The 27,713-nt window shown below is 43.0% G+C and overlaps 3 protein-coding genes across 7 annotated transcripts; 1 reads left to right on the top strand and 2 right to left on the bottom strand.

The window, feature by feature from the left end:
* The first annotated feature begins 62 nt into the window (after window positions 1-62).
* LOC117726214 (ras and EF-hand domain-containing protein homolog) lies at window positions 63-10,815 on the top strand. 3 transcript variants are annotated; one of them, XM_034526354.1, is made up of 18 exons: window positions 63-343; window positions 1,190-1,551; window positions 2,661-2,772; window positions 3,382-3,571; window positions 3,737-3,883; window positions 5,270-5,360; window positions 5,503-5,598; window positions 5,926-6,113; window positions 6,252-6,323; window positions 6,611-6,659; window positions 6,779-6,861; window positions 7,168-7,759; window positions 7,890-8,028; window positions 8,462-8,543; window positions 9,145-9,259; window positions 9,607-9,708; window positions 9,806-9,882; window positions 10,051-10,815. In XM_034526354.1, exons 2-18 carry the CDS (start codon window positions 1,399-1,401, stop codon window positions 10,136-10,138), a joined length of 2,376 nt encoding a protein of 791 aa, XP_034382245.1. In that variant the 5' UTR covers window positions 63-343; window positions 1,190-1,398; the 3' UTR covers window positions 10,139-10,815. The 3 variants fall into 3 exon arrangements, with proteins under 3 accessions (XP_034382245.1, XP_034382244.1, XP_034382243.1); XM_034526353.1 differs by having other exon boundaries at window positions 7,075-7,759; window positions 7,893-8,028; XM_034526352.1 differs by having other exon boundaries at window positions 7,075-7,759.
* LOC117726215 (protein arginine N-methyltransferase 8-B-like) lies at window positions 10,738-20,023 on the bottom strand. Of its 3 annotated transcripts, none has more exons than XM_034526355.1 (10): window positions 19,940-20,023; window positions 19,165-19,389; window positions 17,952-18,107; window positions 17,235-17,298; window positions 16,445-16,587; window positions 15,992-16,079; window positions 14,251-14,366; window positions 12,596-12,746; window positions 11,787-11,908; window positions 10,738-11,447 (listed from the first exon to the last, which is right to left on the bottom strand). In XM_034526355.1, the coding sequence occupies exons 1-10, from the start codon at window positions 20,021-20,023 to the stop codon at window positions 11,364-11,366; spliced, it is 1,233 nt and encodes a 410-aa protein (XP_034382246.1). In that variant the 3' UTR covers window positions 10,738-11,363. The 3 variants fall into 3 exon arrangements, with proteins under 3 accessions (XP_034382246.1, XP_034382248.1, XP_034382247.1); XM_034526357.1 differs by having other exon boundaries at window positions 19,943-20,023; XM_034526356.1 differs by having other exon boundaries at window positions 19,955-20,023.
* A 2,550-nt stretch (window positions 20,024-22,573) lies between these two features.
* On the bottom strand, window positions 22,574-24,730 carry LOC117726123 (E3 ubiquitin-protein ligase TRIM7-like). Its single transcript, XM_034526205.1, has 2 exons — window positions 24,637-24,730; window positions 22,574-24,527 (listed from the first exon to the last, which is right to left on the bottom strand). Exon 2 carries the CDS (start codon window positions 24,523-24,525, stop codon window positions 22,912-22,914), a length of 1,614 nt encoding a protein of 537 aa, XP_034382096.1. The 5' UTR covers window positions 24,526-24,527; window positions 24,637-24,730; the 3' UTR covers window positions 22,574-22,911.
* Between the last annotated feature and the right edge of the window lie 2,983 nt (window positions 24,731-27,713).

Raw genomic sequence — 27,713 nt, 5'->3', positions numbered from 1 at the left:
GCCAAGCTGCGAGTAGCCACTTTTAATGAAGAAAACCGCTGTAAATATCACAATAACTTTTAAGTTGCCGGTCTGTTCTTAAGTCTTCTGTCGGGCGATATGAGCATGTTGCATCCATGTCGTCCCACTTAAAGCCTTCTCCCTCAGTGTGGGGGCCGTGTGTGGACGCGGGCTGAAAAGCCTCCAGCCGCTTCCTCATGACATCACATGGTTGCAGAATGACTTCTCTAACATTCATCTGTGAGGCAAGACTTCCTAAACACAGAGCGCGGCGCGCGCTCACTGCTCTGTTGATGCGAAGCAACAAAAGGCTTCCGTTTCTTGTGCTGATCATTTGTAAAAGGTAAGGCCTTTCCTTCCGTTTGTGGTTTGTTTAAAGATGCCATTTGTGACCACAATGTATGTTTAAGTTGTGGATCTGGTTAAAGTCTGAAGGTTGGGAGCAGAAAGCATTTGAAACATGTTTTGTGATTGTATAAAGAAAGAAGGGCATGAAGCTTTTTGTGTCCTTAATACTTTATATTTAAAAGAGTATCGCAGTTTTTGATAGTAATGTTATACGTACTTGAGTCCTGTTGATAAAGGGAATGTATTTGTGTTCAAGAAGTAATACTTTATACTAATACTAAGGTATTTAATGTCTAATTTACAGTTTTTAAACATTAGGTTTTGTTTGGTGCAAAGCTTAAACCTACTGTCTCATCCACAAATAAAACAAACTTTACCACCACAAGTTAGTCAACATATATCTTGACTTGAAAAAAACATATCTGCGTCTTTTCTGCAAACTGCAGTACAGCTCTTAAAAAAAAAATACAACAACACATTACTTGGAAACTGTGTTTGAGGTTAAGTCGTGACACGAAACAAGAAACCACTGTTGGGGGAGACGTCAGCTCTGAGCTCTGCTGCCACGCTGCCTCCTGGAAACGGCTCCTGCAGTCTTGCAGGCATTACGCTGTCATGTGTTCTGTACGGCGGGGTATTAAGATAATCCTTTACACTGTGTTTACATGCCTTTTGTGAGTTGCTTGTTCCTGGCTTATTAGAAAAGGGAAGTACTGTTGCATTAATGTTCTGATCACTTGTGTCACTGTGCATTTGACCCTTAGTTTACTCAAAATGTCACCTTTTAGTAAGTAGTATGAAGTTTCACTGCTGTTTTATACTATTTCTCTCTGTCTCTCAGGGGCCTGCATCCATTTTTTAGGTATATTCATAAGCCACAAAGTTATCGGTGATCTTGTCACCTGATGCGACTTCCTGTCTTTGTCGCCATGGCGACTGCAAGAGCCCCAGAGCACTGGATACAGGGCCAATGAGGAGGCCTCATGTCTGATTCCACTGAAATTCACACCACTTGCACACCGTGCTGCCCCTGAAAAAAGAGTCCCCGACATGGAGGAGGAAGACGGGGTGAACGGTCTCGGACTGACCCCAGGGAGGAGGCCCTCGCACTGGGGGCGAATCACTCTGCTGGACAAGACCACGGAGTTCTTTCAGACCTGCGATGTAGAGGGCAAAGGCTCCATTTCCCGCACCGACATGAGGGTCAGAGCAGCAGGATTGTTTGATGGGGAGACTCGAGTTGCGTCTGCATACTGTGAGAGATCTAAGCGGTCCAGTTTATCCGCAGAGATATGGACGTCAGGTTTTTTTTAGAGCTGCAATTTAGTATTAATTTCTTAAATATCTGCTGAATACCTTTTTTGATTAATACATTTTTGGTTTGGTCTTTTAAATGGTCAGAAAATTTACTTTTTGGGTGAAAAAAAGAAAAGAAATCATGCACTTTCTAGAGGCTGAATTCAGTACATTTGACATTTCTTTAAACAAATAAATAAAAATCTTGCATTTGAGTTTTCTGTCAACTAATTTATTCATTCATTCATTGCTTCAGCTCTGCATTATTTTAAATGTCCTTTTAAAGCACAAACATTTAACATATTTTTTATTCTAGCCACACTCATTATTTGAGGACTCGTATTCTTTTAAAATGTATTAATGCTCTGCAAATGCATTACGCCTCCACTAAGCAGAACAATAGTTCGAGGGTCCACGCATGTCCCTGGGGCATAATTAAGTGCCCCAGGGACATGCGTGCATGCGTTTTTGCTCTATTCTGAAATAATTTCTTTCATGTTTTATCCCCATTTTTATAGAAGCACTCAACGCACTCGAGCAGCCGGTAAAGTGGCCCAGTAGTTGATGGAAATGTTTATGAGTATAGATTCACCTCACTCACATACACACGCACACTTGTGGTTTTAATGGCAGGAACAATACGCGCAGGCCTCTTCAAAGTGCTAACAATGTCCACGCTGCAGTGTCCCTTCATTAGGACCGGGCCCTCGTGAGCATCATGCCTTTTGTTGCTGTTGTTTGTTTCCAGGCTTTCCAAGAAAAGCTCTGTTCAGTGGCACATAAAAGAGCCACTTTGTGCCAGTGTTTATTCTGCGATAGGTGTGCTTGAGCTATATGGCAGATTCAAGGCTCTGAATGTTTAGGTGCTTTGGATAGCTCTAGTGTCTTAAAAGACTGGTTTGTAATTTGACTCCACGCCGTCCATCGTCGACAGCCATGTTTTCTATATGCTGATGATTCCTGTTCAGTGCAACAGCAGTTTAAACGCTTTCTGTGTGTTTATGTTTTCTTGGCAGAGGCTCCACAGGCAGCTGCCTCTGTCTGCGGAGGAGCTGGAGGATGTGTTTGATTCCCTGGATACAGAGCGCACGGGTTACCTCACGCTGGAGGCATTCTCCTCCGGATTCAGTAGGTCTCCTGCCGTCAGAGGCCTTTCATAAAGCTCACTGCAATCTCCAGTTTAAACGACAATTAAATATGGTGTCGAGTAGGACGTCAACAAAAAAAAGTACCTCGCCTATTTGTCTGCATGGAAAACGATATGCATGTTGCGCCCCAATTGTTTTGTGTTTGAAGTCTATAAATGCTTCCGCTGGACTGTCATTTGTCTAGCTGTAAAAGTCAAGATGACAGGATAATAACATGCTCAAATGTAGCATAACAGGCATACAAGCAGAGTCATAAAGTTAATGACCTTACTCGGTAATGTCAGTTGCACAACTTCTATCTAAAGCGTGCAAACATTAGCTACCATAAGCTACTTGTCATACCAGACCAAGTGAGGCTGTATTGAATCGAGCATCGGTACATGTTTTGACTTCACCGTGTCATTGTTACCAAGAAGAATTGATTGGTTTATTTTTCCAAAGTTACAAAGTCTCGCTTTCGAATAAGTCCATTTCACTGTGCTTCTGTACTGTTTTGGAAATGAAAGCTAATGCCCACGTGTTACTCTAAAAATGTTGGCTGCCACCCATTAATGGGTCCACGCTGCCTCCGGGTGTTTGTGTATCTCAGGTCAGTTCCTGCATGGCCGCAGGATCTCCGTGGTCGAGGACCAAAATCAGGCCCTCGGCCCTGCCTTTAGGGCCAAGGAAGCCCTTTATCAGAGCCAATGGGAAGCCAAGCTGTCAGGAGTTGAAGACGAGGAGGAGGGGCACTTCTGCATGCTGCTGGAAAGCCTGGGGGCCAGTAATGTGTTTGAGGAGTGAGTGTAATCACTGCGAATCCTTTTGTGTGTCTGTATTTGTTGATGTGTTTTACACATGAAATCACGCTGTGTGCCATAATCCATATTTAAAACCCCCCCGAAGTGTGCTTTAATTTGACTAATCTTCCTCTCTGTGTGTCTCCTCCTCCTCCCTCGTTTCAGCCCAGGCGAAGTGCGCAGTCTTTGGGCTCAGCTCAGGCGGGATGAGCCTCACCTCGTGTCCAATTTCGAGGAGTTCCTGGCCAGGGTCACCCACCAGATCAAAGACGCCCACAAGGAGAAGAAGGAGATGGAGAGTGCCCTACAGAGGTAGTACTACAGGACAGTTACATTAATAAAAGAAGAGACTGTATTCCCTCAACATGTAGCGTTTTACTCCATTTGTTTCGCTTTCTCCTGCCTCCAAGTGTGAAAGAGTGGACATGTAAAGAGTCGACGGGGAGAGTAGATCCTGGGTTTAAAAGGACACATTTCTCAATTGGTTCCCACAGTGTTTAAGTACCGTACTTCGTGTACCATGTAAAGCAAATGTTCTCATTAGACACCTAAAGAATCTGTGACATAACAGGGAGTGTGTGTGTGTTTATGTTGCTACCCCATGCTGGGCGTGTTTGCATGGATTTACGTGTAATTCTCTCCAGAACAACCCCTTGATCCGTGTCAAATGACCACTAATCTGGAAGCACGCTCTGGAGTCCGACCACCTTCTGCAGAAATCCATCAACGCTATGTGCCTGAAGGGACACGAGAAGCAATGAGAAGTAGAACATGGCTTGTTCAATATATTTAATTGTATGATATGCAGAGCAACATGTTTGTAGATGATGTCAAATTGCAGGTGTCTCTGGACCCGGAATTTCTTTAGTTTTTTTCTTTCTTTCTTGAGCACGCAGCCATAACCATCCACCCAGAATAGCATATGCAGTTAGCTGCAGCAGAAAGAGAGATTAGCCGTGGACGGACATAGAGGCGCACACTCACTCACGGACTCACACGCGTGATCCATCGTATAATTCTCTTGTCAGAGTTAATAATATTAATATAACTAACAAAAGGACTGTCGGTAGTAAGATTATACTTTTTTTGGGGGATGAATGAGTAAATAAATGTAAATTAATAAGGGCAACAAATTATGAAATACGCAACAATAATATTATTATTCAGTTTCAGTTTCAGTATTCAGTGTCAGAGGTTTATGTTTATGTGTTTGCATTAGTGAATGTGTTTGTCCTATTTGTGTTTGTTTATGTAAATGCATAATGAATGTTGTTTGTGGCATTAGCTCACCCGCAGCCCAAGATATTTAAGATATATTTTTGAATGCTTTTTCCTTAAATTGTTTTGGTTAATTTTGTTCCAGAAATATCTGTGATTTAAGCTGTTTGTCGAACATGCAGAGGCAGTTCTCCCATGGCACTGCGTGGTACTTTGTAACAGCTAGTTATTCCTCTAGACTTTACTAATTGGCTGTTTGGGTCTTAACAATTGTCAGAGGGAATGTAAATACCACTCAGTATTATTTTGAAAAGGAAGCTCAGTTGCCGCGTATTTACATACAATTACAGACACGGCTTTAAACTCAACCGAGACAACAATGCTGCTCTGTTCCTTGATGTTATATCATATCATACTGCACGTCTTTCATCAGCACCACAATGACCTTAATTGCAATGTCTCTGCTGTCCCTCTGTGCAGGAAGTCTGCAACACATGACAGCGAGATCCGTTATTTATATGAAGAGATGGAGGCGCAGATCAAAAACGAGAAAGACAGGCTGATAGTAAAGGTGCAAGAGCTCAAACTCCTCTCGTGGCAACCAAATAACAACAACAAAATCCTTTTTTTTCTGTTTTCAAAATGTTGTTTTGGCCAAATGTGTAACGTTCCACTCCGGGCCAACATGTCTTCTGTTTATTGTGGCCGTGCAGGACGCTGAGCGTCTTCAGATGCGTGGCCACGACCTGGAGCATCAACTGTTCTCAAAGGAGAAGGAGCTGGAGCATCTGTTCCAGAAGCAGAAAAGGGTGCGTGCATATGTTCAACACTTCTCATGACTCAAGTTAAATAACAACAACAACATCCCTTCACACAACATGGAGTTTATTGCCCCTATATTGAATCGAGAATGGCTTGCTGCTACTCCTGCAAGACAACCGAGGTTGGATACTATTATTGCAATGTTTGAAACCGTTGAAACATTTGAAGCATGTCGGTGGTATTCATCTTTCCCTCTAAAGTATTGTAGGGAGGAGTTTAAACTGCAGTCCCCTTTCCACTTGAGACACGCTCCAAGTACACTCGGCCAGCATTAATGCATTTTGTTGCTGTGAATATCTCCCTCATTCCTCCAGTTAGAACTCCAGTGCCACGAGCTGAACAGTGAGAAGCAGGAGAGCCACGTGGAGAATGTCAAGCTGAAGATGACCAACGACGATCTGTCCCGCGCGCTGGAGAGCACCAGCCAGGACCTGGGGCTGGCCCAGGAACAGCTGACCATGCTGCAGGAGCAGGCGGCCCGTCTGCAGCAGGAGAAAGAGATGTGGGTCTTGTTTGTATTGACAACCATTGAGCAGTGTTTCCTCATGTTAGGGTTCTAAGACTACACACACACACACACACTCACATACTCACACACACACTCTCTTGTACTTCCACTGAATATTCAGTCTTGTTTCAGGGAAATGTACAGAGTGACTGAGGGACTGCAGAGAGAGAAGCAAAGTCTCATGAAGCAGCTTGACCTCCTCAGGTATGACATCACATGAGCTCATATCTAATATGGGTAATCTTTTTGGCCTTTGGTTAAGTTATAATGTAACAAGAAACTTTGTTAAATGTGCTTTTGCCTTCTTGACCAGGACACTCTTGTAAAGGAGATTTTTAATCTCAATGAGGCTTTCCCTGCTTAAATTAAAAAAAAATAGTTGGCAGACCTCACAAATCTGGTTGCAAAGTGAAAGGAACTCTTGTGCTTTTGTAATGCTTTCCCCCACAGATTCCATCTTTCTCATTAATTTCCCTTTTCAATCTTCCCAGAGAGATGAACAAGCATTTAAAAGATGAACGAGACATATGCTGCGGTATAGTGAGTCCATTTCCATAAAATGTGATTTAATTGCACTGCTGCCACATCTATCATGGCATCACCTGATTAATAACGAATACCTCTGTGACACAAACATGCTCTCCTTTTGTTTCAATAAGCCCCGGACCTCACTCCGAAAGAAGCAGAAGCAGAGAACGGGTCTCGCCAATATATTTGATGATACCAGCCAGCCGGCAAAAAGGTGATTCATTTATCTTCCAAATACTTGTCAGAGTGGTTCCTGTGTAACAAAGAAAAAATTCCGCCTCAGTTTGATATGAAAATCATGTATCAAAAGAGGAAAAACAGAGGGTATCTGATTATATAATCCACTGAATGAACTTTTTTGTTTAGATAAAACTAAATCTAGTGAATTGACCAATTATATCCTCTGTTTCTCCTCTGTTTCCTAAAGAGCCCCACTGTTGGTGGATGGGTCCTACCAGTCTCTGGAGGCCTTGCCTATAGAGCACCTTCATATCGTGTTTGTTGCTTCCTCTTCCTGTAGTGAAGATGACACCACCATTTCCGCCCCCTCTTTCTCCACCGCCACCGTTAGTGCCCCCGCATGTCAACAACGCCCCGCTGCAAAGAAAAACTCTGGCTTAGCCAACGGTTACGCCAAACCCGATCCACCCAAAGTGCACGATGTGAGGCCAAAGGCCAAAAAGTCACCCGGAAAGATGGCCGCCGCCAAGAGGGCGACGGCGAAAGACAGAGACCGAGCGAAGAAAGTGGAACTTAAGAAGAAGACGGGGGCGAAAGAGGAGGTCCTGGACGGCCCTCCAGATGGGTGGCCCCTCCGTCGGGTCATCTCCATTGAGGAGGACCACCTGCCCCACCTGCTCCATGGAGGCCCTCAACTTTTACTGCACCAGCTCAGTGAGGAGGAAGACGAGGCATACGATGACGAGGAAGAGGATGCTCAGAGTGACTTTGAAACGAGTGTTGTCTTGGCAGTAGACCCCCCCACCCCCCCACCTTCTAGTCACGTCCCTGTGTCGGCAGAAGCTCCTCCAGCAAGGAAATCCCGCTTAACGCACCCGGAAAAGAAGCCAATGTCCCCTCGAGGACAGCCTGCCGGGAAGGAGACCAAGACGGTATGTCCACAGCTTTGAAGGCCCCAAATGTGTTTTGATCCGAACGGAAATGTGTTATTGCATGAATCAGATTAGCATGAGTTTCTTTTTTCTGTCTCCCTGCCGTCGCCCTGCGCTTTCTCTGCTTCAGAAGACGAAAGAAGGAGCGCTGTTTTCCCCAGACCGTCTGTTCAAAGTGGTCCTAGTTGGAAACTCGAATGTCGGCAAGACATCCCTGCTGCGCTCCTTCTGTGAGGGCCGTTTCCATCCTTCCACGACTGCTACTGTGGGTGAGAAGAGAACCATTGCAATGTGCCATTGTGTAGCACGTGTCAGAGGCTGCGTTTGTGGATGCTAACACAGAAGATCGGAGCGTGACTTAGCATCACATGAAAGGGCTTGTGAAGTCACACTGCCCGTCTCGGAGCCCTGGCTCGCATTGTACTGCAGATTATGTCACTTCTGATGAATTTTTCTCCTCGCTTTCATCTTTCTCAAGCCTCACTCGAGCTTTGTTATCTCCACTTTGTTCCCCCCACCCCAACCGTGGCCCTCTCCTCTGGAATGAGGCACAGTCGGTATCACGCCTCGCCGGACCCCCTAGTGGCCGCTTTTGACTTTGTTGCAAAAACATTGAATATAAATCTAATTTAAATTTAAATATGACAAGTGTGTCCACATATTTGATCATAGAACTAAACAAAAACAAACTGTGTTGTTCAGGTATTGACTACAGTGTGAAGACGCTCACCCTGGACAATATGCAGGTGGCCATGCAGCTTTGGGACACGGCAGGTCAAGAGAGGTCGGTTTCTGTTTAGCTTTAGATACAAAACAAGCGAAGCTTGGGAATATATTTTCATTTGAAACATAACTTGGATTTGCAAGTTTACTGAAAAAAGTAACATTAAAATCAACATATAATTAATTAATCAACGTAGTATTGACACAAATTACGAACTGGGTAAATTACCAACCGGTTTTGGGACGTATTATTGCAGTAATATATTTTTTGCAAACCCAGGTAAACATTAAGTATGTACTTTCAGTGTACTTAAATATTAATAAATACATGTTAAGCACATCATTCTGTTATTCCTATTTTAGAGCTTTTCTGTACTATGCTTAAAATAAGTATGCCAATAAGCATTACTACAATTGTATATTATTCCCCAAACACATTAAAAGGCAACACTTACTAGTGTAGAATTAGTAAAGTGTGATACGTTTAAATATATGCACTGTTAAAGTTGATGGTCTTGTCCTATTATAAAGTATATTTAATAGATGAATTAACTGAAGGAAATCCTTTTCTTACACTTTTAAAGATATCGTAGTAGTATTGTGTACTTGAATTGTACAGGTGCAGGTGTGTACAGTTTAGTTCATCTCTGTCATTGACACAGGTACCGCAGCATAACCAAGCAGTTCTTTCGCAAGGCCGACGGTGTGGTGGTGATGTACGACGTCACTGTGGAGGAGAGCTTCAGGGCAGTGCAGCCCTGGCTCAGCAATGTCCAGGTCTGACCTTTGACCCGAGTCCTATGCAGCTCTTGCTTTCCTCATGTGGAGAGTTGGAAGACTATGGCGGTTTATTTATCAAACACTGATTTTATTTTAATTGATGCTTTTTGTTGTTTACACATTTATATAATTTGTAGTCTGTTGCACTATTCCTTTGGTTTGTCACGTAGTTGAACATATTTATTACACGTAGATGTGTATATATATATATTTATATATATATATATATATATATATATATGATATATTTATATATATATATATAAATATTTATATTTAATTTTGGTTGTTTTCCTACTGTGACATAGACAAATTATGACAATCACTGGACTAATTGTTTTCAGGAAGCAGCAGGTGAAGGGGTCCCCATCCTCCTTCTGGGAAACAAAATGGACATGGATGGAGACAGGAAGGTGTCATTCAAAGAAGCTAAGCATCTAGCTTATGTGAGTTTATTTTTCTACTTTTTTTTTTTTTTTTCAAAGCTTGTGGATCGTTTCATTTTACGTGCCCAATTTTAATTCTGTTTCGTATCCTGTGTAGGAAAACAAGGTGATGTTCTTTGAGGTCAGTGCCTACACTGCCAAGAATGTGACAGAGTCCCTCACACACCTGGCCAGGTAACATCAAAGCTGGGAATCTAATAAGAATAGCTGTCAAGGAACAAACCCTACTCACCAGTCATCAGATGTGTGTGTGCGCTTGCGTGTGCACGCGCGCGCGTGTGTGTGTGTGTGTGTCATCAGCGGCTCATGCAGTGTGCTCTCTGTGTTTCTGTCTTCACTCAGAGTGCTAATGGAGCAGGAGGACAGGGTGAGAGACGCAACAGTCATTCTGAGTGCTCAGCCCGTAAAGAAGAAAGCCTGCTGCAAGTGAAGTGTAAACTCAGTTTAATAAGTTCTAGATCCCTTTTTGCAGCGTTATGAGACGACAATGAATCCATTCTTTGACTTTATCATCGAATGTGTCTTTTAACACGCAGTCTTCCTTTTGGCCCACAAATGCACAACATGTGGAAGTCCACAGGTTTCAACGTGAAACCTTATGTCAAGTTTGAACGGTGAGGCTCAGAGAAAGTACAAAATAAGGTGCCGCCCCATTCCCCGTACATAGCGCTGTGTTGCCAAATCCCAGTAGTGCGGTCTATGAGACTTAAAATAGAAAAATACTCTGTTATTATTACTTTCGATAACCTTCACCGTAGAGAGAAATCATAAATAAACTGTAATTTTTCCATAAATGAATGCTAGCTTACAAGTCTTAATTTCTTTGGATTTGTCTTATGTATGTTTGTGTAGTTATGCTATATATTTAAGCCTAAACTGAACTCAATTATTCGGAATTCATTAAATTAGCTGTTTCAATGAAAATCATGAGAGAGAAATCTGATTCTTGGACATTTTATTCATCATCGTTGTTCATCTTCTTTTTCATATTCTTTGTCCAATCAAAACAAAGTGGTACAAGACATATTGCATCTGTGTTTGTTGCCGTTCTGAGGCGTTCTGTTTTATTCTGCCACCAAAGTACATTTTGTTCTGATTTATCCTCAATTAAAGAAAAACAATAACAATACATTTCACACCTTTCTGAAATCAATGAAGCAAAGAAATTGCAAATAATAAATAACAAATAAAACACAATTAATTACTGCACCCTCTAAACAATTACACAGTGCAATACATTTTAACAAATGACTAAAGGAAAAACAGATGATGACTATGCTGTGACCTTCTTGACATCACGCAGATCAATGCTTTTCAATTAGCTGCACTATCAATATAAAGACTCCTTTACACTCAAAATTAATAAAATCTCCAGAAATCAGTGAAGGAAAAAAAAGAAAATCAAGTTCATTTAGGATGTTACATTCAACGATGTGCCTGAGTCCATCAAGTTGGTACAGGTGATGGCACTATTGCTGATAGATACTTGCCTATTCTGATGACATCACTTGGGTGCTGGCATGACGGCATCCAATCAGATGCGTCTGGTCGCCCTCGCCGGCCAACTGGAATGCCTGTTGGAGAGCCTGCGCCGTCCCCCACACTCGGAGTGTGTCGAGAGGGGCTGAGGGTGGGTGGTCGGTGGTTTTTTGCTCTTAGCGCATTTTATAGTCGTGGGAAATGGCGGCCTCACATAGTTGTCCTTTAAAGTCGAGCTCCAGGGTGAACTCCAGGTCACGCTACAGATGATGAAACAATTTTTAAATGAATTAATTAAGAAATGTATGACCGAAAAAATCCATTTGATAAAGTCAAAACCAAATCTTCACACAATTTAAAAATGCAGTGGTGTAATTTGACATTTACTTGTGTAGCCGTACTTCAGTATTTATATTTCATACTACTTAATACTTCTAACCCACTTATTTTCAGAGGCAAATATTGTACCATCTACTCCGCTATATCCATGCTGCAGGTACTAGTTACAAAGATAAATCTAGATGGACATGTTAAATGCAGCTCTCTGACAGAAATTCAAGTCTATTGAGAATTCTGTGGCTTTATTTTATGAGTCTTACCACATTCTTCTCATTGGGCCTGACGGCAATACTGCCAAAGATATCCTCTCCCTTCTTGACAGTTAAGTAGTCCTCCAAGTAAAACACTGTCTGCTTCCAGTGTGTGCTGGCAGCATCTGGAGCTGAGATAGAGGACAGGAGGCGTTGTATTGTGTACAGGAAGGAGGTTAAAGAAGAAAGGAGTGAAGCGGAAAGAGAAGTTTCTGGTGAGTGAGTTCTAAGGGACACTCGGCTCCCTTGGGCACGTTGACATGGTTACAGATTTGACAGCAAAGCACCTGAAGCTGGCTCACCAAGTGGGAGAAATACCGAGCCTGAACTCCTTCAGTGATGCTCGGCCTCGGGCCCAATTGACTCGGCCAAACATAGAACCTCCTCTACACAATATTATGTAAGCACTGGATGTATGAATGTATTAGCATAAGCTTACATAACGACTTTGCAACTCTCTATAACGGGCATCCTGGACGCCACGTTACCAGAAGCACTCAGTGCAAAGTTAATGCATGTTGATTTACTGCTTAAGAGTGCTTGTGCTCAAGATATTTGGACATTTTGCTGGGATATTTCCCAGCCGGGTAGACCAAAGAGCGGAACCTGACTCTACTGGTTACCCTCCATGTACTTGTCATCTCTTCTGAGGACTCTCTGTCGAAGCTTATCATGAACTCAAGTGGTAAAGAAAGTCCTTTCTCATTTACCTCTAGTGGTATCTACCCATAAAGATATTTTGGGATTCCTGCCTTTGCTCGTTATTCTTATAAAATCCAAGTATAAATTTGCCAGTCTAACGCCTGGTTAAGACTCACCAGTGGAGAAGCCAGTCTTCTTGTGACACTTGGTGAACTCAATGTTGAAATAGGTGACGAGGGCATGGACGTAATCGTTGCGCTGGATCTGCAGACAGAAGGCTGATGTGAAGGACAGGTCCTCTGGCTTCACAGTGTAGATGTCCACTTCCTGCACAAAAAAGGAGAAAAAAAAAAATGTACTCTGCTTTATTTAAGGACATATTTCAAGAGGTCGTTGGGCTTTTCAATTCATGACATATCACGTCATAGTAAACAGCGCGTACAAACAGACACACACACAAGTTGTTAACCCCCACAAAGAGACACACACACACTCATGTAAGACATGTATATGTCAATTCTTTGCTCGATTATTCACCATAATTATTGTGCATGTGTGAGTGTTTGTGTGTGAAAGCCCACAGGTTGAATCACGGCTGGCAGACGAAGCCTGTTCACTGTACGCATGCTGTGTGGGTGTCCTCCCTCAAGTCTACAAGGGAGGGAGGGAGGGAGGGAGTGTGTGTGTGTGTGTGTGTGTGTGTGTGTGTGTGCCTCCTGAATATGAACAAATTTAAGTATCACTGGCAGTCATCACTGTGATTCCAAAATAGGAATCGGTAATGCATGTACTGTAGATGATGTTGTATGGACGAGGACGAGTTCATCTATTGGGCTGTGAATCGCTCGACCATGTGGCGTCAACATGGCAGAGTGTGATTTAACACTTCTGTCCTTTCCAATGATGCCAGGCCAGTGTCATATACAGCAAATTGTTGGAAGAGAGGGGGGTGAAGTCCCCGGGAGCAACTTTGTCATTTTAGCGTGTGATGAATGATTGACAGTTTTAAATAAGATGGGGTGAAGTGTCTGGCAGCGGGAAGGGGGGGGGGGGGGGGGGGGGAGTCCTTGAATACATACATGTAAAAGAGATACAGACAGTGGCAATGTTAAGACCGGCATATCACTATTTAACTAGAAACCCCTCTCCGACCTGACGCATGAATCACCTTTTTGATCACAACAGGATGTGAGTCCATTCTATTATCTTGTGTGACATTTCACCATCGCACAGAGGGAGAGACGGAGTGAGACCCCCACACTCAAACTACTGAGGCATGTCATTGCTTAAATCAGAGAATGTGACGGTAGATGATGGGTACGAAGAAGTGATTGAGAAGGGTAGAGTGAGTAATGAGACCAAAAAAAAAAAAGCGAGAGAGAGGATTAAAGCTATGGGTAGCTCCCGATTAATAATTATAAAAATCAAAGAAGCAGCAGGGGAAGAGGAAAAGCAATGATATAAAAAGGTAGACAGGATAAACTAAAAAGCCATCACCTCCCCGAATGCTCTTATCCTCTTTTCATTTGTGAGATAAAAAACAAGCCACTTTTAAGCATGGAAACAGATGAATACTATTACTGCTCCCCAGAAACATCCGTTATGAACTAGAAAATAGCCTCAAATGACTTCAGGATTGATCCCTCTCTCTGATTATTGTTTTTTAATGCATGTAGTTGGTTTCAAAACACAAAAGATGAAAACACCGTGCCTGTTGGGGTGTATGCCTCAAACACGCAGGCTTTTAAAAATATAAAACAATTTGGCATGAAAAAACAATGTTCATACTCCTTCACCAAGCACACATTCGTAGTCAAAGACATAGACTAACCTTTAGGAGGCAGGCGTTAGTCACCACCTGCTTGGGATCTACCAAATCCACCAGAGGCTCTTTGATGGCCACATTGCGAATGCAGCTCATGTCGAACCCGTACACGTTCTCCCACCCTGTTGCATACACAAACGTAAACCGCATATGAATACACATGCAAGGAGTATGTGTTTTCTGGATTTTTTTTTTTATTTGTATTCACTTGCAAAGCTCTGTTTTCTCTGCTCCTGCCAAGCTGCCAATAAAAAAAAATAAAACAAAGCACGTAACCCGACCAGGAAAGACAGTCCAACACTTACGCTGTCTTTCTGTCTCTCCGCTCCCTATGTGGAAAAAAGACACGGCTCTCTAAAAATAGACAGCGGACTCCTCTGCCTCCTCCACAATGTCTGGTTGGCTTTTTTCTATATTTTAGTTTTGGGCTGAAGACACACCGAGCAGGCTTTCCCTCCCCCTTTCCCTCTGTCCCTCACTCCACCTTGCTTTGTCAGAGGGCCAGACACTAAGACTGAGCGATGAGAATGTGGAATATGCCACCGACGCCGATAGAAACTAAAAATAAAAACGCAAGGGTTTGTGTACACTGAATTATTTTGGGGATTTATGTAAAAGCGTGCACCTTTTATAAGCATGTAGATGTTATAGAACAGAGAAGGCCACCTGTGCAGTGAAAGGAAATTAACCCAGATTCGGGGCCTCAGTACAAGTGTGAATGGCACCTTTATTATTGGTGCTTTAATCTGGATCACAGTGTTAAGCTCAGCACTCCTGCTGTGATGGATATTTGAACACTTGAGGTTTAGAGCACAGATTGTACGGCAGAATCAAGGCAAATACTTACTTTAGAAAACGGCATATTTGATAGTTTCTATGATGGAAATAATGCCTTGATTAAAAGTTATTATATACTTTTTATTAGTTTATCGATCAGTAACATTAGCATTGACAGAATGTGAAACATTTGCAGTTATGTTGTGTCTCTCTGTGGTCATTTTGTGTCTCTTTGTCATTGTCTTGGTCTCTTTGGAGTCCTTTTGTTTCTTTGAGTACATTGAAGGTGAAGACCAGGGAGGCTCCCTGACACTGTGGGCCCCTGGTCATGTGCCCATTAGGCCCGTTCAGTAGACCATCCATGGCTTGTATGTATAATTTGAGTTGCCAGGGAGGGAAAGAATCCTTTTCGCTGTTGTAAATCTCAGCATAACTTGCTTTGTCTCCTGGCTAACTTTAACTCTGCTTACTAACTAGAGGTTTGGACTTGTAGGAGTAAGTAAGTTAATGTATAATAATAATAATAATAATGCAATTAATTTATATAGCGCTTTTTATAATACTCAAAGACACTTCACATAATTAAAACATCCTAAAAGCTAAAAAAAATAAATAAGAATGCTCAAGATCCATTTATCAATATGTTGTTAACACGTCAAACCCAGACCTGACGGGTAGTAGAAACTGCTGACCTGATGACTCATTATAATGTGACAACCGCATGACCTTTTATTAATGACTGACTCATTTCTCGCAGTCTGAAGTAATATATCAGCCAAACAGATTTAAACCCACATTTTTCAGCTACAGCTCTTATTAAGAATGGCTTATTAGAAAGTGGAAACATCCAATGTTATACTAAACTTGAGTTTGGTTTGACTGCATCTGCACAGCGGTCATTAATAATGCACTGCACAGCTTAGAGGGAGACAAAATAGAGAGAAAATACAAATCTCCCATAATTACTCACAATGTATCTTGAAGTCTTTGTACTGCCTGTCTTCAATGGCTACCACATAGAGAGCTGCTCTGTCAGGGAACATCAGGCCTCCAGGTTTCTGAATGCAAGAAAAGCTTCTGGTATTAATGCACACACACACACACACACACACAAAGGCCATCCAGCCCCTCTATTGTTCACACACCTGCCATGTAGTATATGATGACATGTGCAGAGTTTAAAGGCTGCAGGCAACTCCTGAGGTTAGATACCAGATCATTCATGTATGACCTCAGCACAGGAGAAAGCAGACACATGCACACAGGCGTACAGTAAATCCTCTACTTCATCACTGCCTGGTGTGTTTATGTGTCTAAAGCCTTACTTGTCCAGCCAGCCTCACACACACACACACACACACACACACACACACACACACTCTAAACCCAGCCCTCCCTGAAGCCTCTAGCAGCACTGTCATACCAGCCACTTATCCCTGGCGAAGATGACGGTGTTGAGCATGGACTCGTAGAAGAGGCAATAGCCCATCCACTCCGAGATGATAATGTCCACCTTCTCCACAGGCAGCTCCACCTCCTCCACCTTGCCCTTGAAGATGGTGATGACTGCGAGGGGTACAGCAGGCAACAAATTACTTCACGGCATCTTGATCACATTAATGCAGGACAATAACTGTATTCTTATGACGTTGATTTTTATGCTTTGGGATTTATGTAAAATAGTATGGCTTAATTACTACACTTGTGTCTCTGTGCTTCATGCATGAATTGGTCTTGTTTTCTGTTTTAAATTTGACCCGTGATATGGAAATACTGGGTGATAGATTTATAAAAGAAAAGCACAGCTATTTAAGAGTCACTAATGACACTTGTGTGCCTTAATAAGACCATCCTTTTAAAATTCCCTGGGATGTAAATAAAACAAGATGAAACAAAACCCGCCTGATGAAAGATGTGCAGGTTATGAAACCCGCCATCTGTTGCCAGTCCTCCATCTGTGAAGCTGAGGGTGGCGTTTCACAATGAGAATCGGCAACACTGAGGGAGCTCTGATTGATGGCAGGATATTTGACATCAGAGGCGAGCTGTCGGTTAACCATCAGAACTGTGACTAACATTGTGGAGTGTGGCGACGATGATGGAAATATAACGATCTTTCACGCTGCTTCTAATCCAGACGCCATCGGGCTGTTCTGCATCGCGACGGGCGAGTATGACAAATATGGCGCTAATGAGAAACCACTTCTACTTACCATTGTGGAGGTGATTTGACTTGATAATCTTCTCGGAATATTCGGATATGCTTGAACATTCAATCTGTCGGCAGAAGGGCAAAACCACAGATGTGGTGTCTTCTGAACAAGAAACTGTTGCATGTGGGTGGCAATATCTATATTTTTATCCATCAGAAATATGTTCCTTAGTTTTCCATGACATTGGAAGTGACTTGTAATGGCGATAGCTCCCATGTTGCCTCCCTATATGCAGACGATTACCTTTGAGGTAATACTGGAAGGACACTTCCAATCCATCCAAACACTAATGTCCCTGATCACTCACCCCAGAGCCTGTGCAGCATGAACACTAATACATAATGTCGCTCTCCTATCCATAAGTGTAATACAGTATGAATTATACACGTCTGTGGGAGACACTGGCGTTAATGTATAACCTGTGACGAGGGGAGCCAGATGTCTCTTATTCCCTGTGTGTACGACTGTCTGAAAGAGATTTATCACCAGAACACAAGGAGCTAAAGAGGAATCTGTTAGTGTTTCATATGGAAAAGGAAAGGCCACGCATGAGACAGCAGAGCCGGATATGATATCAATTTGGACACGGAAAAGGTGTGCGCACTCTCTCTCTCGCTCTCGTTCATTAATATTTAATAGCAGAAGCTGTTAGCTGATTCTAATGAATATTAGAAACGGTATCTGTTCGTGGCTAAAGGGTGCATCTATCCGTCTCACCCCATACACGTGTTTGGCGCCGGCATTGGCGGCGAACATACAGAGGATCCCCGTGCCACTGCCAACATCCAGGACGATTTTGTTTTTGAACGCATGCTTGTTGTGGTACATGGCATTCCGGTAGGTCAGCGTACGCACCTCGTCCTTCAGCATCTCCTGTTTGGATGAAGAGATCAAACGGAAAGCTCATAGCTGTGATACACAATGATCTGCATTCTAGATTTGTAGCTTCTTTACTGAACTGGTATAGAGTACCTGCAGAACAGTGGGATCCATACAATCCCCAAAGGAATACATCATATATATACTATTACATAATGAACATACAAATGTGGACACATGTTCTTGTAAAATGAGGTAGATAAGGCAGTATGTAGGCCAAAAGCCTCGGTGACATTGGCAGAGCTTCTTGAAATAGAGTAAAACAGGAAGCCTTCAGGGACGGCCTGATATCCATCTCTCTGAACCCATTCACACATCCCACTTTCTGTCTTTCTCGCGTAGCACTCCTCTAATCAGAGCACACTCTTTGTCTGCAAGTAGACAAAAACCTGTCCCACACGCTAAATATGGACACTATTAAAAAAGGTATATACTGTATGTCCCAAAACTTTCCCAACACCACTCCTTCACAGATCAAGGTCATTAGCTATACAATTATAGTCAGAAGTTCATGTTCTGTCAAAGATAGACACAGATTATTTTCATTTATGGAATACTGAACATGGACCATTATCACATTTTTGGTTTCTTTAGTGCTAGCTGGTAATGGAAAAGCCTTCTCTTTTGTCAGCCGTGAGACACTTTCCACTCTCTTTTTTTTCCTCCACAAGATCGTAGGCGGACAGTTCTCATGTTTATGTTTGGAGTTTAATTCGGGAGCATCATTTAGCCACAATTTTATATGTAGTAACTATTGAGTTAATTTTGTTTACTAGAAATGCTAGAAGCTTTAATCATTTATCTTCTGAGAGCTGTTCATTTACAATCGATTTTCTAATTTAATGAACTGTGGTTTCATAATCAAGTGTCTATATGCAATAGTTTCTTAGTGATATGTCCATGGAATTAAAACAGTCAACGTGTTTGAGGTATCCTGCTGACAGAACGCAGACTAACAGGTTGAAATGCCCTGGCTGGCGGGTGAAGGAGCATCAGGTTAGACGTCTGGTGTCCTTCTTTTAGCCGAGCAGCTGTTTGTCAGCCTGCCTACCTCATGGATGCCAAAGTGGGCATACGAGTCGAAGTAGTAGTCCCGTGATGTCATTTCCTCCGGGCTGATGAATTTGGAAATCTTGCCTCGACCAGGACAGGTGGCCAGGGCTGCTACATGAGGCGTATGCGGGATGCAGGGCACATGGTGGGTAGTAGGCACTGGTTTCGGCAGCGGGGAGGGCTGGGCAGACTCAGAGAGGGGGGACGTAACAGGCTGTTGCCGCTGTTAAAGGGGAAGAAAGAAGGACAGACAGAAAAGGGGAGAATTTGCATCATAACTTACAGACAAATTAGGTTGTTGTTTTTTAAAGAAGAAAAAGCATATAGTGTTTGAGGATTGTTTGTCCAGTCATTTCGAGTGAGTGGACCTGCCTTTATTACAGGGCTGCCGGATGAATTCATATAAGCTGCCAGGAATTCACACATAGTCTTCGACGTAACACAGACATGAAGACTCGAGCCGGTAACATATGCAGGTTTCATTTCAGCACCAAGGACAGCGGCCACGTTCAATAGCGTCCACACACGTACAAACCGCCCGCGTGCATTATCGCTCCTATCGCAGTCACAGCGACCCACTCTCATCACTCACAACATCTGCATCAAGACACCGAGAGGAACGCACGCGCGCCATCATACAGTGATTCGAAAGCGGTCACGACGACGGCAAGAAAGACACAGATGTGCACGTTGTAGTCAAATGCGTTGCCACCACACAAATAGGCGCAACGGCATTGCCCCCCCGGGTGCCGCTATCGCCGGGTGCAGCACACCGCAATGTCCCTTACCTCCGAGCTGTCCGCCTCCGCCATCTTCCGCCGTAGCAGCAAACAACGCGACGAGTGCCTCAGTCCCATGAGAGCCGACGAGATTTACGCAACTCTTGAAAGTGTAGAATTGGTTTTTTTTTCTTTCTTCTTCTTAATAGAAACGTGTCAAAAAAATAAATACAAAATAACACTAAGCCACCGGATACATGGCTGTAATACACGTAAAGATGAAAGTCATAGTAGAAGACGTGTATATAGGCTTGGTGTCCCTCAAATGAAGTCTTTTCCCCGGTAAAAAAAAAAGTTGTTAAATGGATTGGCGTCGGGTGAGACGTGCAGCAACCCATGCAGTGAAGAAGACACAGCTGGTTTTAGAGCGGGGACAGAGGTCCATTGGCTTGAAGGTCTCTGCCACGACTAAAAGGTCGCAGGACGGATCCCAGCAGGAGTCCTCGTGTCCACCAACACCAGGGATCCCCGATCAGAAGAAGACACTGCAGTCATACTCTCACAAACACAAACCAGTGGAAACCAAACTCCACACCAGACAAAAAAAAAATCGATGTTTCTCCTGGAATCACTTATTTCATCTCTCAGCGTTTGGACCTGAAGACTGACATTCTTATCTCCGTGTGCGCTGCGTAATCCCGAGGGGGGGAGGTTGCCGGAGAGAAAGTTAAAAGGGGTTCAAACTGTGAGTGTGCACTGACGTTATACACACGAGTGGAATAAAATCGTGACAAAAATATGAAACCGCCTCAGAAAACATAAAAAAGGTATACGTCGCTGCTTCCCGAGGACAGATGCCTCCTCACCAGACTTTTCCATAGAGGCAGAAAGCAGCTCTCTCCGGAAAGGCAACTAACGAGCTGCGCATGTTATGTAACATATAGAGGTGTTTTAATCTGCTGGATAAATAATAAATAAATAACGTAGATTACGATATGTTCATTTCGTCTATGTGGTTATACACTTTCTTTTGTTACTGCTAAATAAAGTACATATTGTGACATTTGCAGGTTCCTGCTGCCCGGGAATGTCCGGTGGTATTAATATTGAAATTACGCAGTCATGGCTGTGCAATTTTAAGGAAAATTCAGAATTCAGCTCAGCCAATCAGAAACGAGCTTCGAAGAAATTCTTACCTGAAAGCAGTTTAATAAGTGGGTCTTTCATTGACATGTTCCAGAAAACAGGCGATGTAACTTAAAGGAGACATTAGGACAATAAATAATAACAAAACAAAGCGGATATGGCAAAAAGCATTTTATGGTACATGAATTATATGAAATGCATGCATGATAGATGAAAGAAAAAGCATAGATGTATGTATATTTCTTATCAGGAATGTACAAGAATAGTATCTAAGACGTTAATGAAAGCAACATAGGTATCTTAATCCTCATGATTTACTGAGTTATCGCTCATGTTCATGTCTTCTTCATAGGTTAGTCTGAAGACAAAGGAACAGGCACAAATGACCAGTCACAATAGTGCACATGTATGCTGTTGAATTCCAGGTTTTGTGATCATGATAAATTAATTTGACAACTGTCTCCAAGCAGGCCTCACTCTCCAGGAGTCGAGTCTGCAGTCTACCCACCAGGTGCCAATATCCACTCCCTTTCCTGGTGTTCTTTCAGGTCACAAATTGGAGCAATCACTCATATTTTACATTAACCTCATGTCTATTCATTTTTCCCACCTGATGACCTGCATCTGTCTGTCAGGGAGGGGCATCACTGAAAGAGAAAAGGTACAGTATGTCTCGCTGGAATTTCCTTGTCTTAAATGTGAGGGTAAAAGGAATGTATTTGGACAAAACATGCAATTGTATTAATACCATTTTAAATTCACACAATATAAAACAATTATATCCATAATAACTACTGCATTCCACTTGGACAATCAGAAAATATCTCAGACTTCTGGACATTTGATTTCCTTTCTCTATCGTATGCTGTTGATGTCTGCGTCTGTTCCTCTTTCATTAGTTACTGACTCACTCATTTGATGCTGGGACCAAAGACTCAGTGTAAATAACTCTGAAAATGATCACAAGATATTTGTCACGGAAGAAAATGGGCTTGTGTCCCATTAATGAAATACAATGAAACACACCAGGTTTTAGTCCCAGTTATGGATGAGCTCCATCATCAGTAGTGCTTAAGAACATCGGCCCACGCATCACACTCAAGGATAATGTGTGCATCCACTCAAAAAAACACACACACACACACATCAGTGTGGGGGCAGGAGTGAAAGCTGTAGGCAGACTACAATTGATTGACTTACAAATCTCAGCAGATATTCTATTTGTGAGTAGCATCGCCCACCTAAAATGTTAAGAGCTGCGAGGAGCCAGGGCTCACTGAGACGGATTTCTAGCGGTGGGGTTAAGAGGTTAGATGTAGTTTAGGTGACCCTAATGTCACAAGTTCAAACCCCTCAACATCTAAATGTGTTTGTCCAGAACACTGAACCTGCAAACTGCTGAAACAGTGGGTGTCATTGCCATAATCTCTTGATTAGTGAAATGTGTACAAGCACTTTATTAGTCAATAACGGAGGTATTGCGACGAAGGCTTGTACAGTAAATGCCTCAATGTGGGGAAAAATGGTCAAGACTTGGTGAAATATTTTACAACTTTGAGTTTAATATTGAGACAGATCTTACAGGAAATGACATTAGTCTACATGTCTAGTTTATTCTGCCAGATGTGTCAAATGCACAGAAATCACTATAAATTACAGAAACCAGCAAAGTGACGAATGTTTTACAAACTCGTCTTTCTTCTTTCTGTCTCTTTCAAAAAGACTTTATAAACATACAAATATTTTTTACAAAATACGCATGACTCTGATGACCTTTTTATAACAGTTTACATGTGTTGTTAATACTTTAAGAAGGCCTGTTAAGTGTGTTAATAGAGACCAATGCTTGATATTCTGTGGTCTTTAAAGAAGAAACAAACTCAGTGTGTTTCAGGTACAGGGGTTATGATGAGAGGGGCTTCATCTTTGTTGTTTAGAAGACTAAAGTATGGATAAAGTTTCTCTGTAAAGTGGTAGCCAGTGAAAGAATAGATATGCAATTTAGAATTCACGTCAAAGAAAGAAACCTCTCCTTTATTGTAGTCCACAAAGATGCCCACCTTCTGAAGCTTGTCTTTCAGCGTGAGTTTCACACTTTTTGATGTATATGCACGATATATTCCTTCATCAATCCCAATGTTCCAAGCACCATTTTTTACTGACAGAAGTTCGTTCCCCCTCCTATCCACAGACTCTTTGACCACTCCGAGAAGCCACTCAGTATTTCCTTTCACTTGCACCTCATAGTAAAACTTCCCTGTTGTAAACCCGTCCTCGGCCAAAACATCTGTACATGTTTCAAATCTCTTTGGATTGTGGGGAAGATTCTGGCCTGTGCCTAGATTGGTCACTTGTTTTCCATCCGGACTAATGACAAGTGAATAATTCGCTGTATCGGGATCAAAAGTCAAGTCCACTGCATGTTCTCTCATTCTTTTCATTTTGATCTCAGGGAGCTCCTCCATTATTTCATCAACTCTCCGTTTCAGCAGAGCCACGGCGCCTCTCGCTGCCTCGAAAGACGCATCGCTGTGACCGCCAACGTTGCCCCAGTTGGCGTTTAGAGGACAGCACAAGGCTGGGAAACTCTGCAGAAAGTAATGGTGATCCTTGGACTGGGACAGCTGCTCCAGCTGACTGCTTCTGCTCTCCAGCTCCGCGACCTCCACCCTCAGTTCTCTGATCAAATCTTCGGCCTTCTGCTTGGTGGCTCTGTGTCTCTCATCAATCACCCCAACTAGTTCGGCCTGGCTTCTCTGGATGGAGCGGATCAAGTCTGTGAAGACCTGCAGACTGGCTTCTTTCTCCTTCTCAGCTTCTGTTTGGCGGACATCAAATGCCTTTTCCAACTCCTCTATCTTCTCGTTCCGCGCCCGTGTCATCTCTTGAATACTTGCCATCGCCTCACCTTTTTTTGCCATCGTCGCTTCATACTCCTCCTCAAGTGAGACAACATCGTGGCTCTTGTGATGGGTTCTGATACACGAGACGCAAACAGAGGCCCGGTCAGTCCTGCAGTACAATTCGGTTATCTTGCTGTGCGTCTTGCACATTCTGTCTTCCAGATTCTTCACCGGGTCGAATAGTGTGTGGCCCTTGAGACCGACAACTCTCTGATGTGGCTCCAGGTGAGCTTCACAGAAGGACACGAGACACGTCAGACAAGATTTAACCGCATGTTCCTTCGTCTCAAAGCAGATGTCGCAAAGAACATCTGCTGTGGCAGGACGCTGCGGGTCAGGAGCTGAGGCCTTGACTTGAAGTAATGTCTTAAACTCTGCAGCTAACTCCGACAGTAACGTGTTGACTTGGAGCTCAGGTCTCTGGGGAAATTCATTTTTGCATAATGGACACTGGCAAGGGCCACTGCCGTCCCAATACGTGTGGATACATGCGGTGCAGAAGTTGTGTCCGCATGGCGTTGAGACTGGCTCAGTGAACACATCCAGACAGACGGAACAGAGGAACCTCTCCTCGGACAGCAGACTGGCCATATCTGGACAGGAAGTAGTACAAATACAATTACTACTCATGCAATTCAAGTCAACGGGCTGACTGATCTGCAGAAAGTAAATGGAACGGTTCAACCATTATATCTTTCTTACCTGTAACGTGTTCAAAGAAGCTGCTCACGCAACCGAAACCGACAACACTTTGAAAACTCCTCACTGAGTTTCGTTTCAGCCCGGTGACGTTGGCAGGAGCTCCTCCCCTGCTTGGGAACTACACACTTCCTGGTACATTTTTTTTAACTCCTTCGCCTCCATTCACATGACGAATAGTCATGTGAGGTGGACTTTTTTCAAACACGCATTTCTACTTTGTAGTTAAATATTTAACTTTTATTCCAACACTGACATAATAAGGACACGTCTTGTAAATCTAAAGATACTGCCAAACACCACCCCCAAATTCAATTTGAAAGAATAGCTCATTATGTTCACATCCTACGTATTATAGGCCAGTCTTCACATGTTGCTGGTGCGCAGATGTAATTGCAGAAAGAGGTTCAAGGCAAAAATAATGCTTAGTTCTCCAAGCACTTGAAAGTTGAACATATTTAAATGATGGCCTCATGATGGTGCTAGATGAATCAGCGAAGGCATCACTAACTTATCACAACGCATCCTGAGAACGGCATGAGTGTCTGCAGCAAGATTCATGGCAATCCATCCAACAGTTGTTGCGATTTCCTCTGTTCTCGGTCCATCTGTTGTTGCTTTCATTTGAGACTTGACTCTTCTCACAAATCCCACAGACAGATTGCCATCAGTGTGTGTCAGTGTTTCTCTTTCACTGTGGCGATTTCCTGACACCGAGGAAGCAGCAAGCTAAACTGTTTCTTCAATAGGTTTGGTTCACATCCCTCATCTGTCTCCTCCACACGACACACTGCTGCTGAGTGAGAAGCTGCGGGCGGTGGGGGTCAACGCGTCCACCGTCTCCTGGATCACTGACTACCTCACAGGCAGACCACAGTATGTCCGACTGGGCCGTGTGCTGTCTGGGACGGTGGTCGGTGATGTTGGAGCCCCACAGGGAACTGTTCTGTCTCCCTTCCTGTTCACCCTGAACACCACTGACTTCCAGTACAACTCGGGGTCATGCCATCTGCAGAAGTTCTCTGATGACTCTGTGGTCGGGTGTATTAAGGATGGACGGGAAGTGGAGTACAGGGCAGTAGCGGGTGACTTTGTGGAGTGGGCCGGTAGAAATCACCTCCTTCTGAACATGGCCAAGACTAGAGAGATGGTGGTGGACTTCAGGAGGAAGACGACGGCTCCACAACCGAGTTCTGGGAGAGGATGTGAACATGGTGGAGGAGGATGTGGACATGGTGGAGGAGTACAAGTTCCTGTGTCTCCATCGACAACAGACTGAACTGGAAGGCCAATATCAACGCTGTGTACAAGAAGGGGAGGAGTCAACTCTTTTTCTTGAGGAAACTTTGATCCTTTGATGTGTGCAGCAAGATGTTGGAGATGTACCAGTCTGTTGTGACCAGTGATCTGTACTTCTCCGTAGCCTGCAGGGGGAGCAGCATTGGCTACAAACAGGACTATCCGGAACAGGTGATGTAGGAGGACACTGAAGAAATGATTGTCCATATTGGATAACCCGGACCACCCTCTCCACCACCTACTGCAGGGACAGCAGAGCACATTCTCCAACAGACTGTCACGAGGACAGATACAGGAGAACATTCCTGCCCACTGCTATTAGACTTTATAATAAATCCCCTCTGGCCAGATCCTCCTCAAATTGAATCAACATTAATAACCCTTGCACCGCTTTCACTTTATATACTTAATACTCAATTATATACACTGTATATACTTTGCATTTTTTCATTTTCTTTCTTTAATTATTTAATTGTCTTACATTTAAAATATCCTGCTCTGCTATTTTATTGTAACCTTGTTTACAGTTGCTACAAACAAAATCCTCCCCGGGGATGAATAAAGTATCTGTCTGTCTATTTATCTTTTTAGTCCATCCTGGCTTTTCCTTATCCAGCACACAAAATAGCAAAGACGGTTGCACAGCCTGAAAGCTCTTTACTTCTTTAGAAGTTTCTTGTAGTCTGTTATCTCTCTGACATTCAGTTTCATCTGCTTGACTTGTGCTGTAGATATCGCCACCTTTTGACACCCCTGCGTAACTTGTAGAACTTAGAGCCGTGTGCTCTTTTCGAGGAGGCCAGTCTGTAGTGTGGCTTCCAGATTAATCTGACCACAAGAGGTCAGGAACAACAAGCAGTATCTGAGTGGCTCAAAATTTACTCCATTGTACTTTTACAGGACATTCATGGGAGTGGAACCTCTGGTTAATACAAAACTAGTGATTTTAGTTGGAAAACAAAAATAATACCAAACAGTATAAATTCTCTGTGTTTAGTCACAGTCTCCATTTCAATTTAAAAAAGTCTCTTGAGCAAGAACATTGTTAATCATTTTATTTAAATCCTACCAATTATTTTCACACATTTTCATCCTCTTTGTGCAAAATGTCCTATTGAGATGGGCATAAATCCAAGCAAACAGATTTTGATTTCAAACTTGGCAAATATAATGTCAGATTAAATGAATGGATGCAGAACACTGTGGAAGCAAATGGGCAAGTCTTTTTTTAAACTACTTTTTGAAACACATCCCCCTTTTCCCTTTGTCACTCGTATAATCACAAATGCACACACCAATGCACATTGTGTTTGCTTTCCCCTTAACCAGTTTGTATTTGACATGCATGCTTTGTCATGCCCTGCTCCTGTGGGAGAAAGCATCGCAGGCCACAAACTAACTTCGTCAGAATGAGACGCAGAGGCACTGGCTTGGTATAGAAATGAGCTGGTTTTCAGGGAAACCACTCTTCTGTTTGTTTTACAATGTGCCATCTATGCAAATATGAGGAAATGGAAAACGGACAGGCTCCAAATTCCTATAGAACAATTATATTCTGTACCTTTTTTTTTCTTCTTCTTCTTCCTGTTGGATGATGTTTACTTGGAAGACCTAATGGATGACATCCTCCGCTACGTAATGTTGTTTTGGTAGACTAATTGTCGGAAGTCCAGGTGACCCCCCTGCAGCCATCATCTAGCTTGAGAGTTTATTTAATCACTGAGATGGAAAAAGAGGGAAAGAGTAAGTCTGTTTTTTGTTGGAGAGGAAGTCTTGCTGTG

This window comes from Cyclopterus lumpus, chromosome 23, assembly GCF_009769545.1.
Source record: "Cyclopterus lumpus isolate fCycLum1 chromosome 23, fCycLum1.pri, whole genome shotgun sequence".
In the NCBI taxonomy this organism is placed as follows: Eukaryota; Metazoa; Chordata; class Actinopteri; order Perciformes; family Cyclopteridae; genus Cyclopterus; species Cyclopterus lumpus.
Note: the sequence above shows the minus strand (reverse complement) of the source record. Positions and strands in the feature narration are given on the sequence as shown.

Bases quoted from the DNA above. Each gene is read 5' to 3' on its own strand.
- LOC117726214 (XM_034526352.1), top strand. From the start codon at position 1,399: ATGGAGGAGGAAGACGGGGTGAACGGTCTCGGACTGACCCCAGGGAGG. The intron at 8,029-8,461 runs GTGAGAAGAGAA...TGTGTTGTTCAG, and splicing joins TTCCACGACTGCTACTGTGG to GTATTGACTACAGTGTGAAG. The intron at 9,260-9,606 runs GTCTGACCTTTG...AATTGTTTTCAG, and splicing joins CCTGGCTCAGCAATGTCCAG to GAAGCAGCAGGTGAAGGGGT.
- LOC117726215 (XM_034526355.1), bottom strand. From the start codon at position 20,023: ATGGGACTGAGGCACTCGTCGCGTTGTTTGCTGCTACGGCGGAAGATG. The intron at 19,390-19,939 runs GTGTGCTGCACC...CCCCTTTAACAG, and splicing joins CGGAGGTAAGGGACATTGCG to CGGCAACAGCCTGTTACGTC. The intron at 17,299-17,951 runs GTGAGACGGATA...TTCTGCCGACAG, and splicing joins GCGCCAAACACGTGTATGGG to ATTGAATGTTCAAGCATATC.
- LOC117726123 (XM_034526205.1), bottom strand. From the start codon at position 24,525: ATGGCCAGTCTGCTGTCCGAGGAGAGGTTCCTCTGTTCCGTCTGTCTG.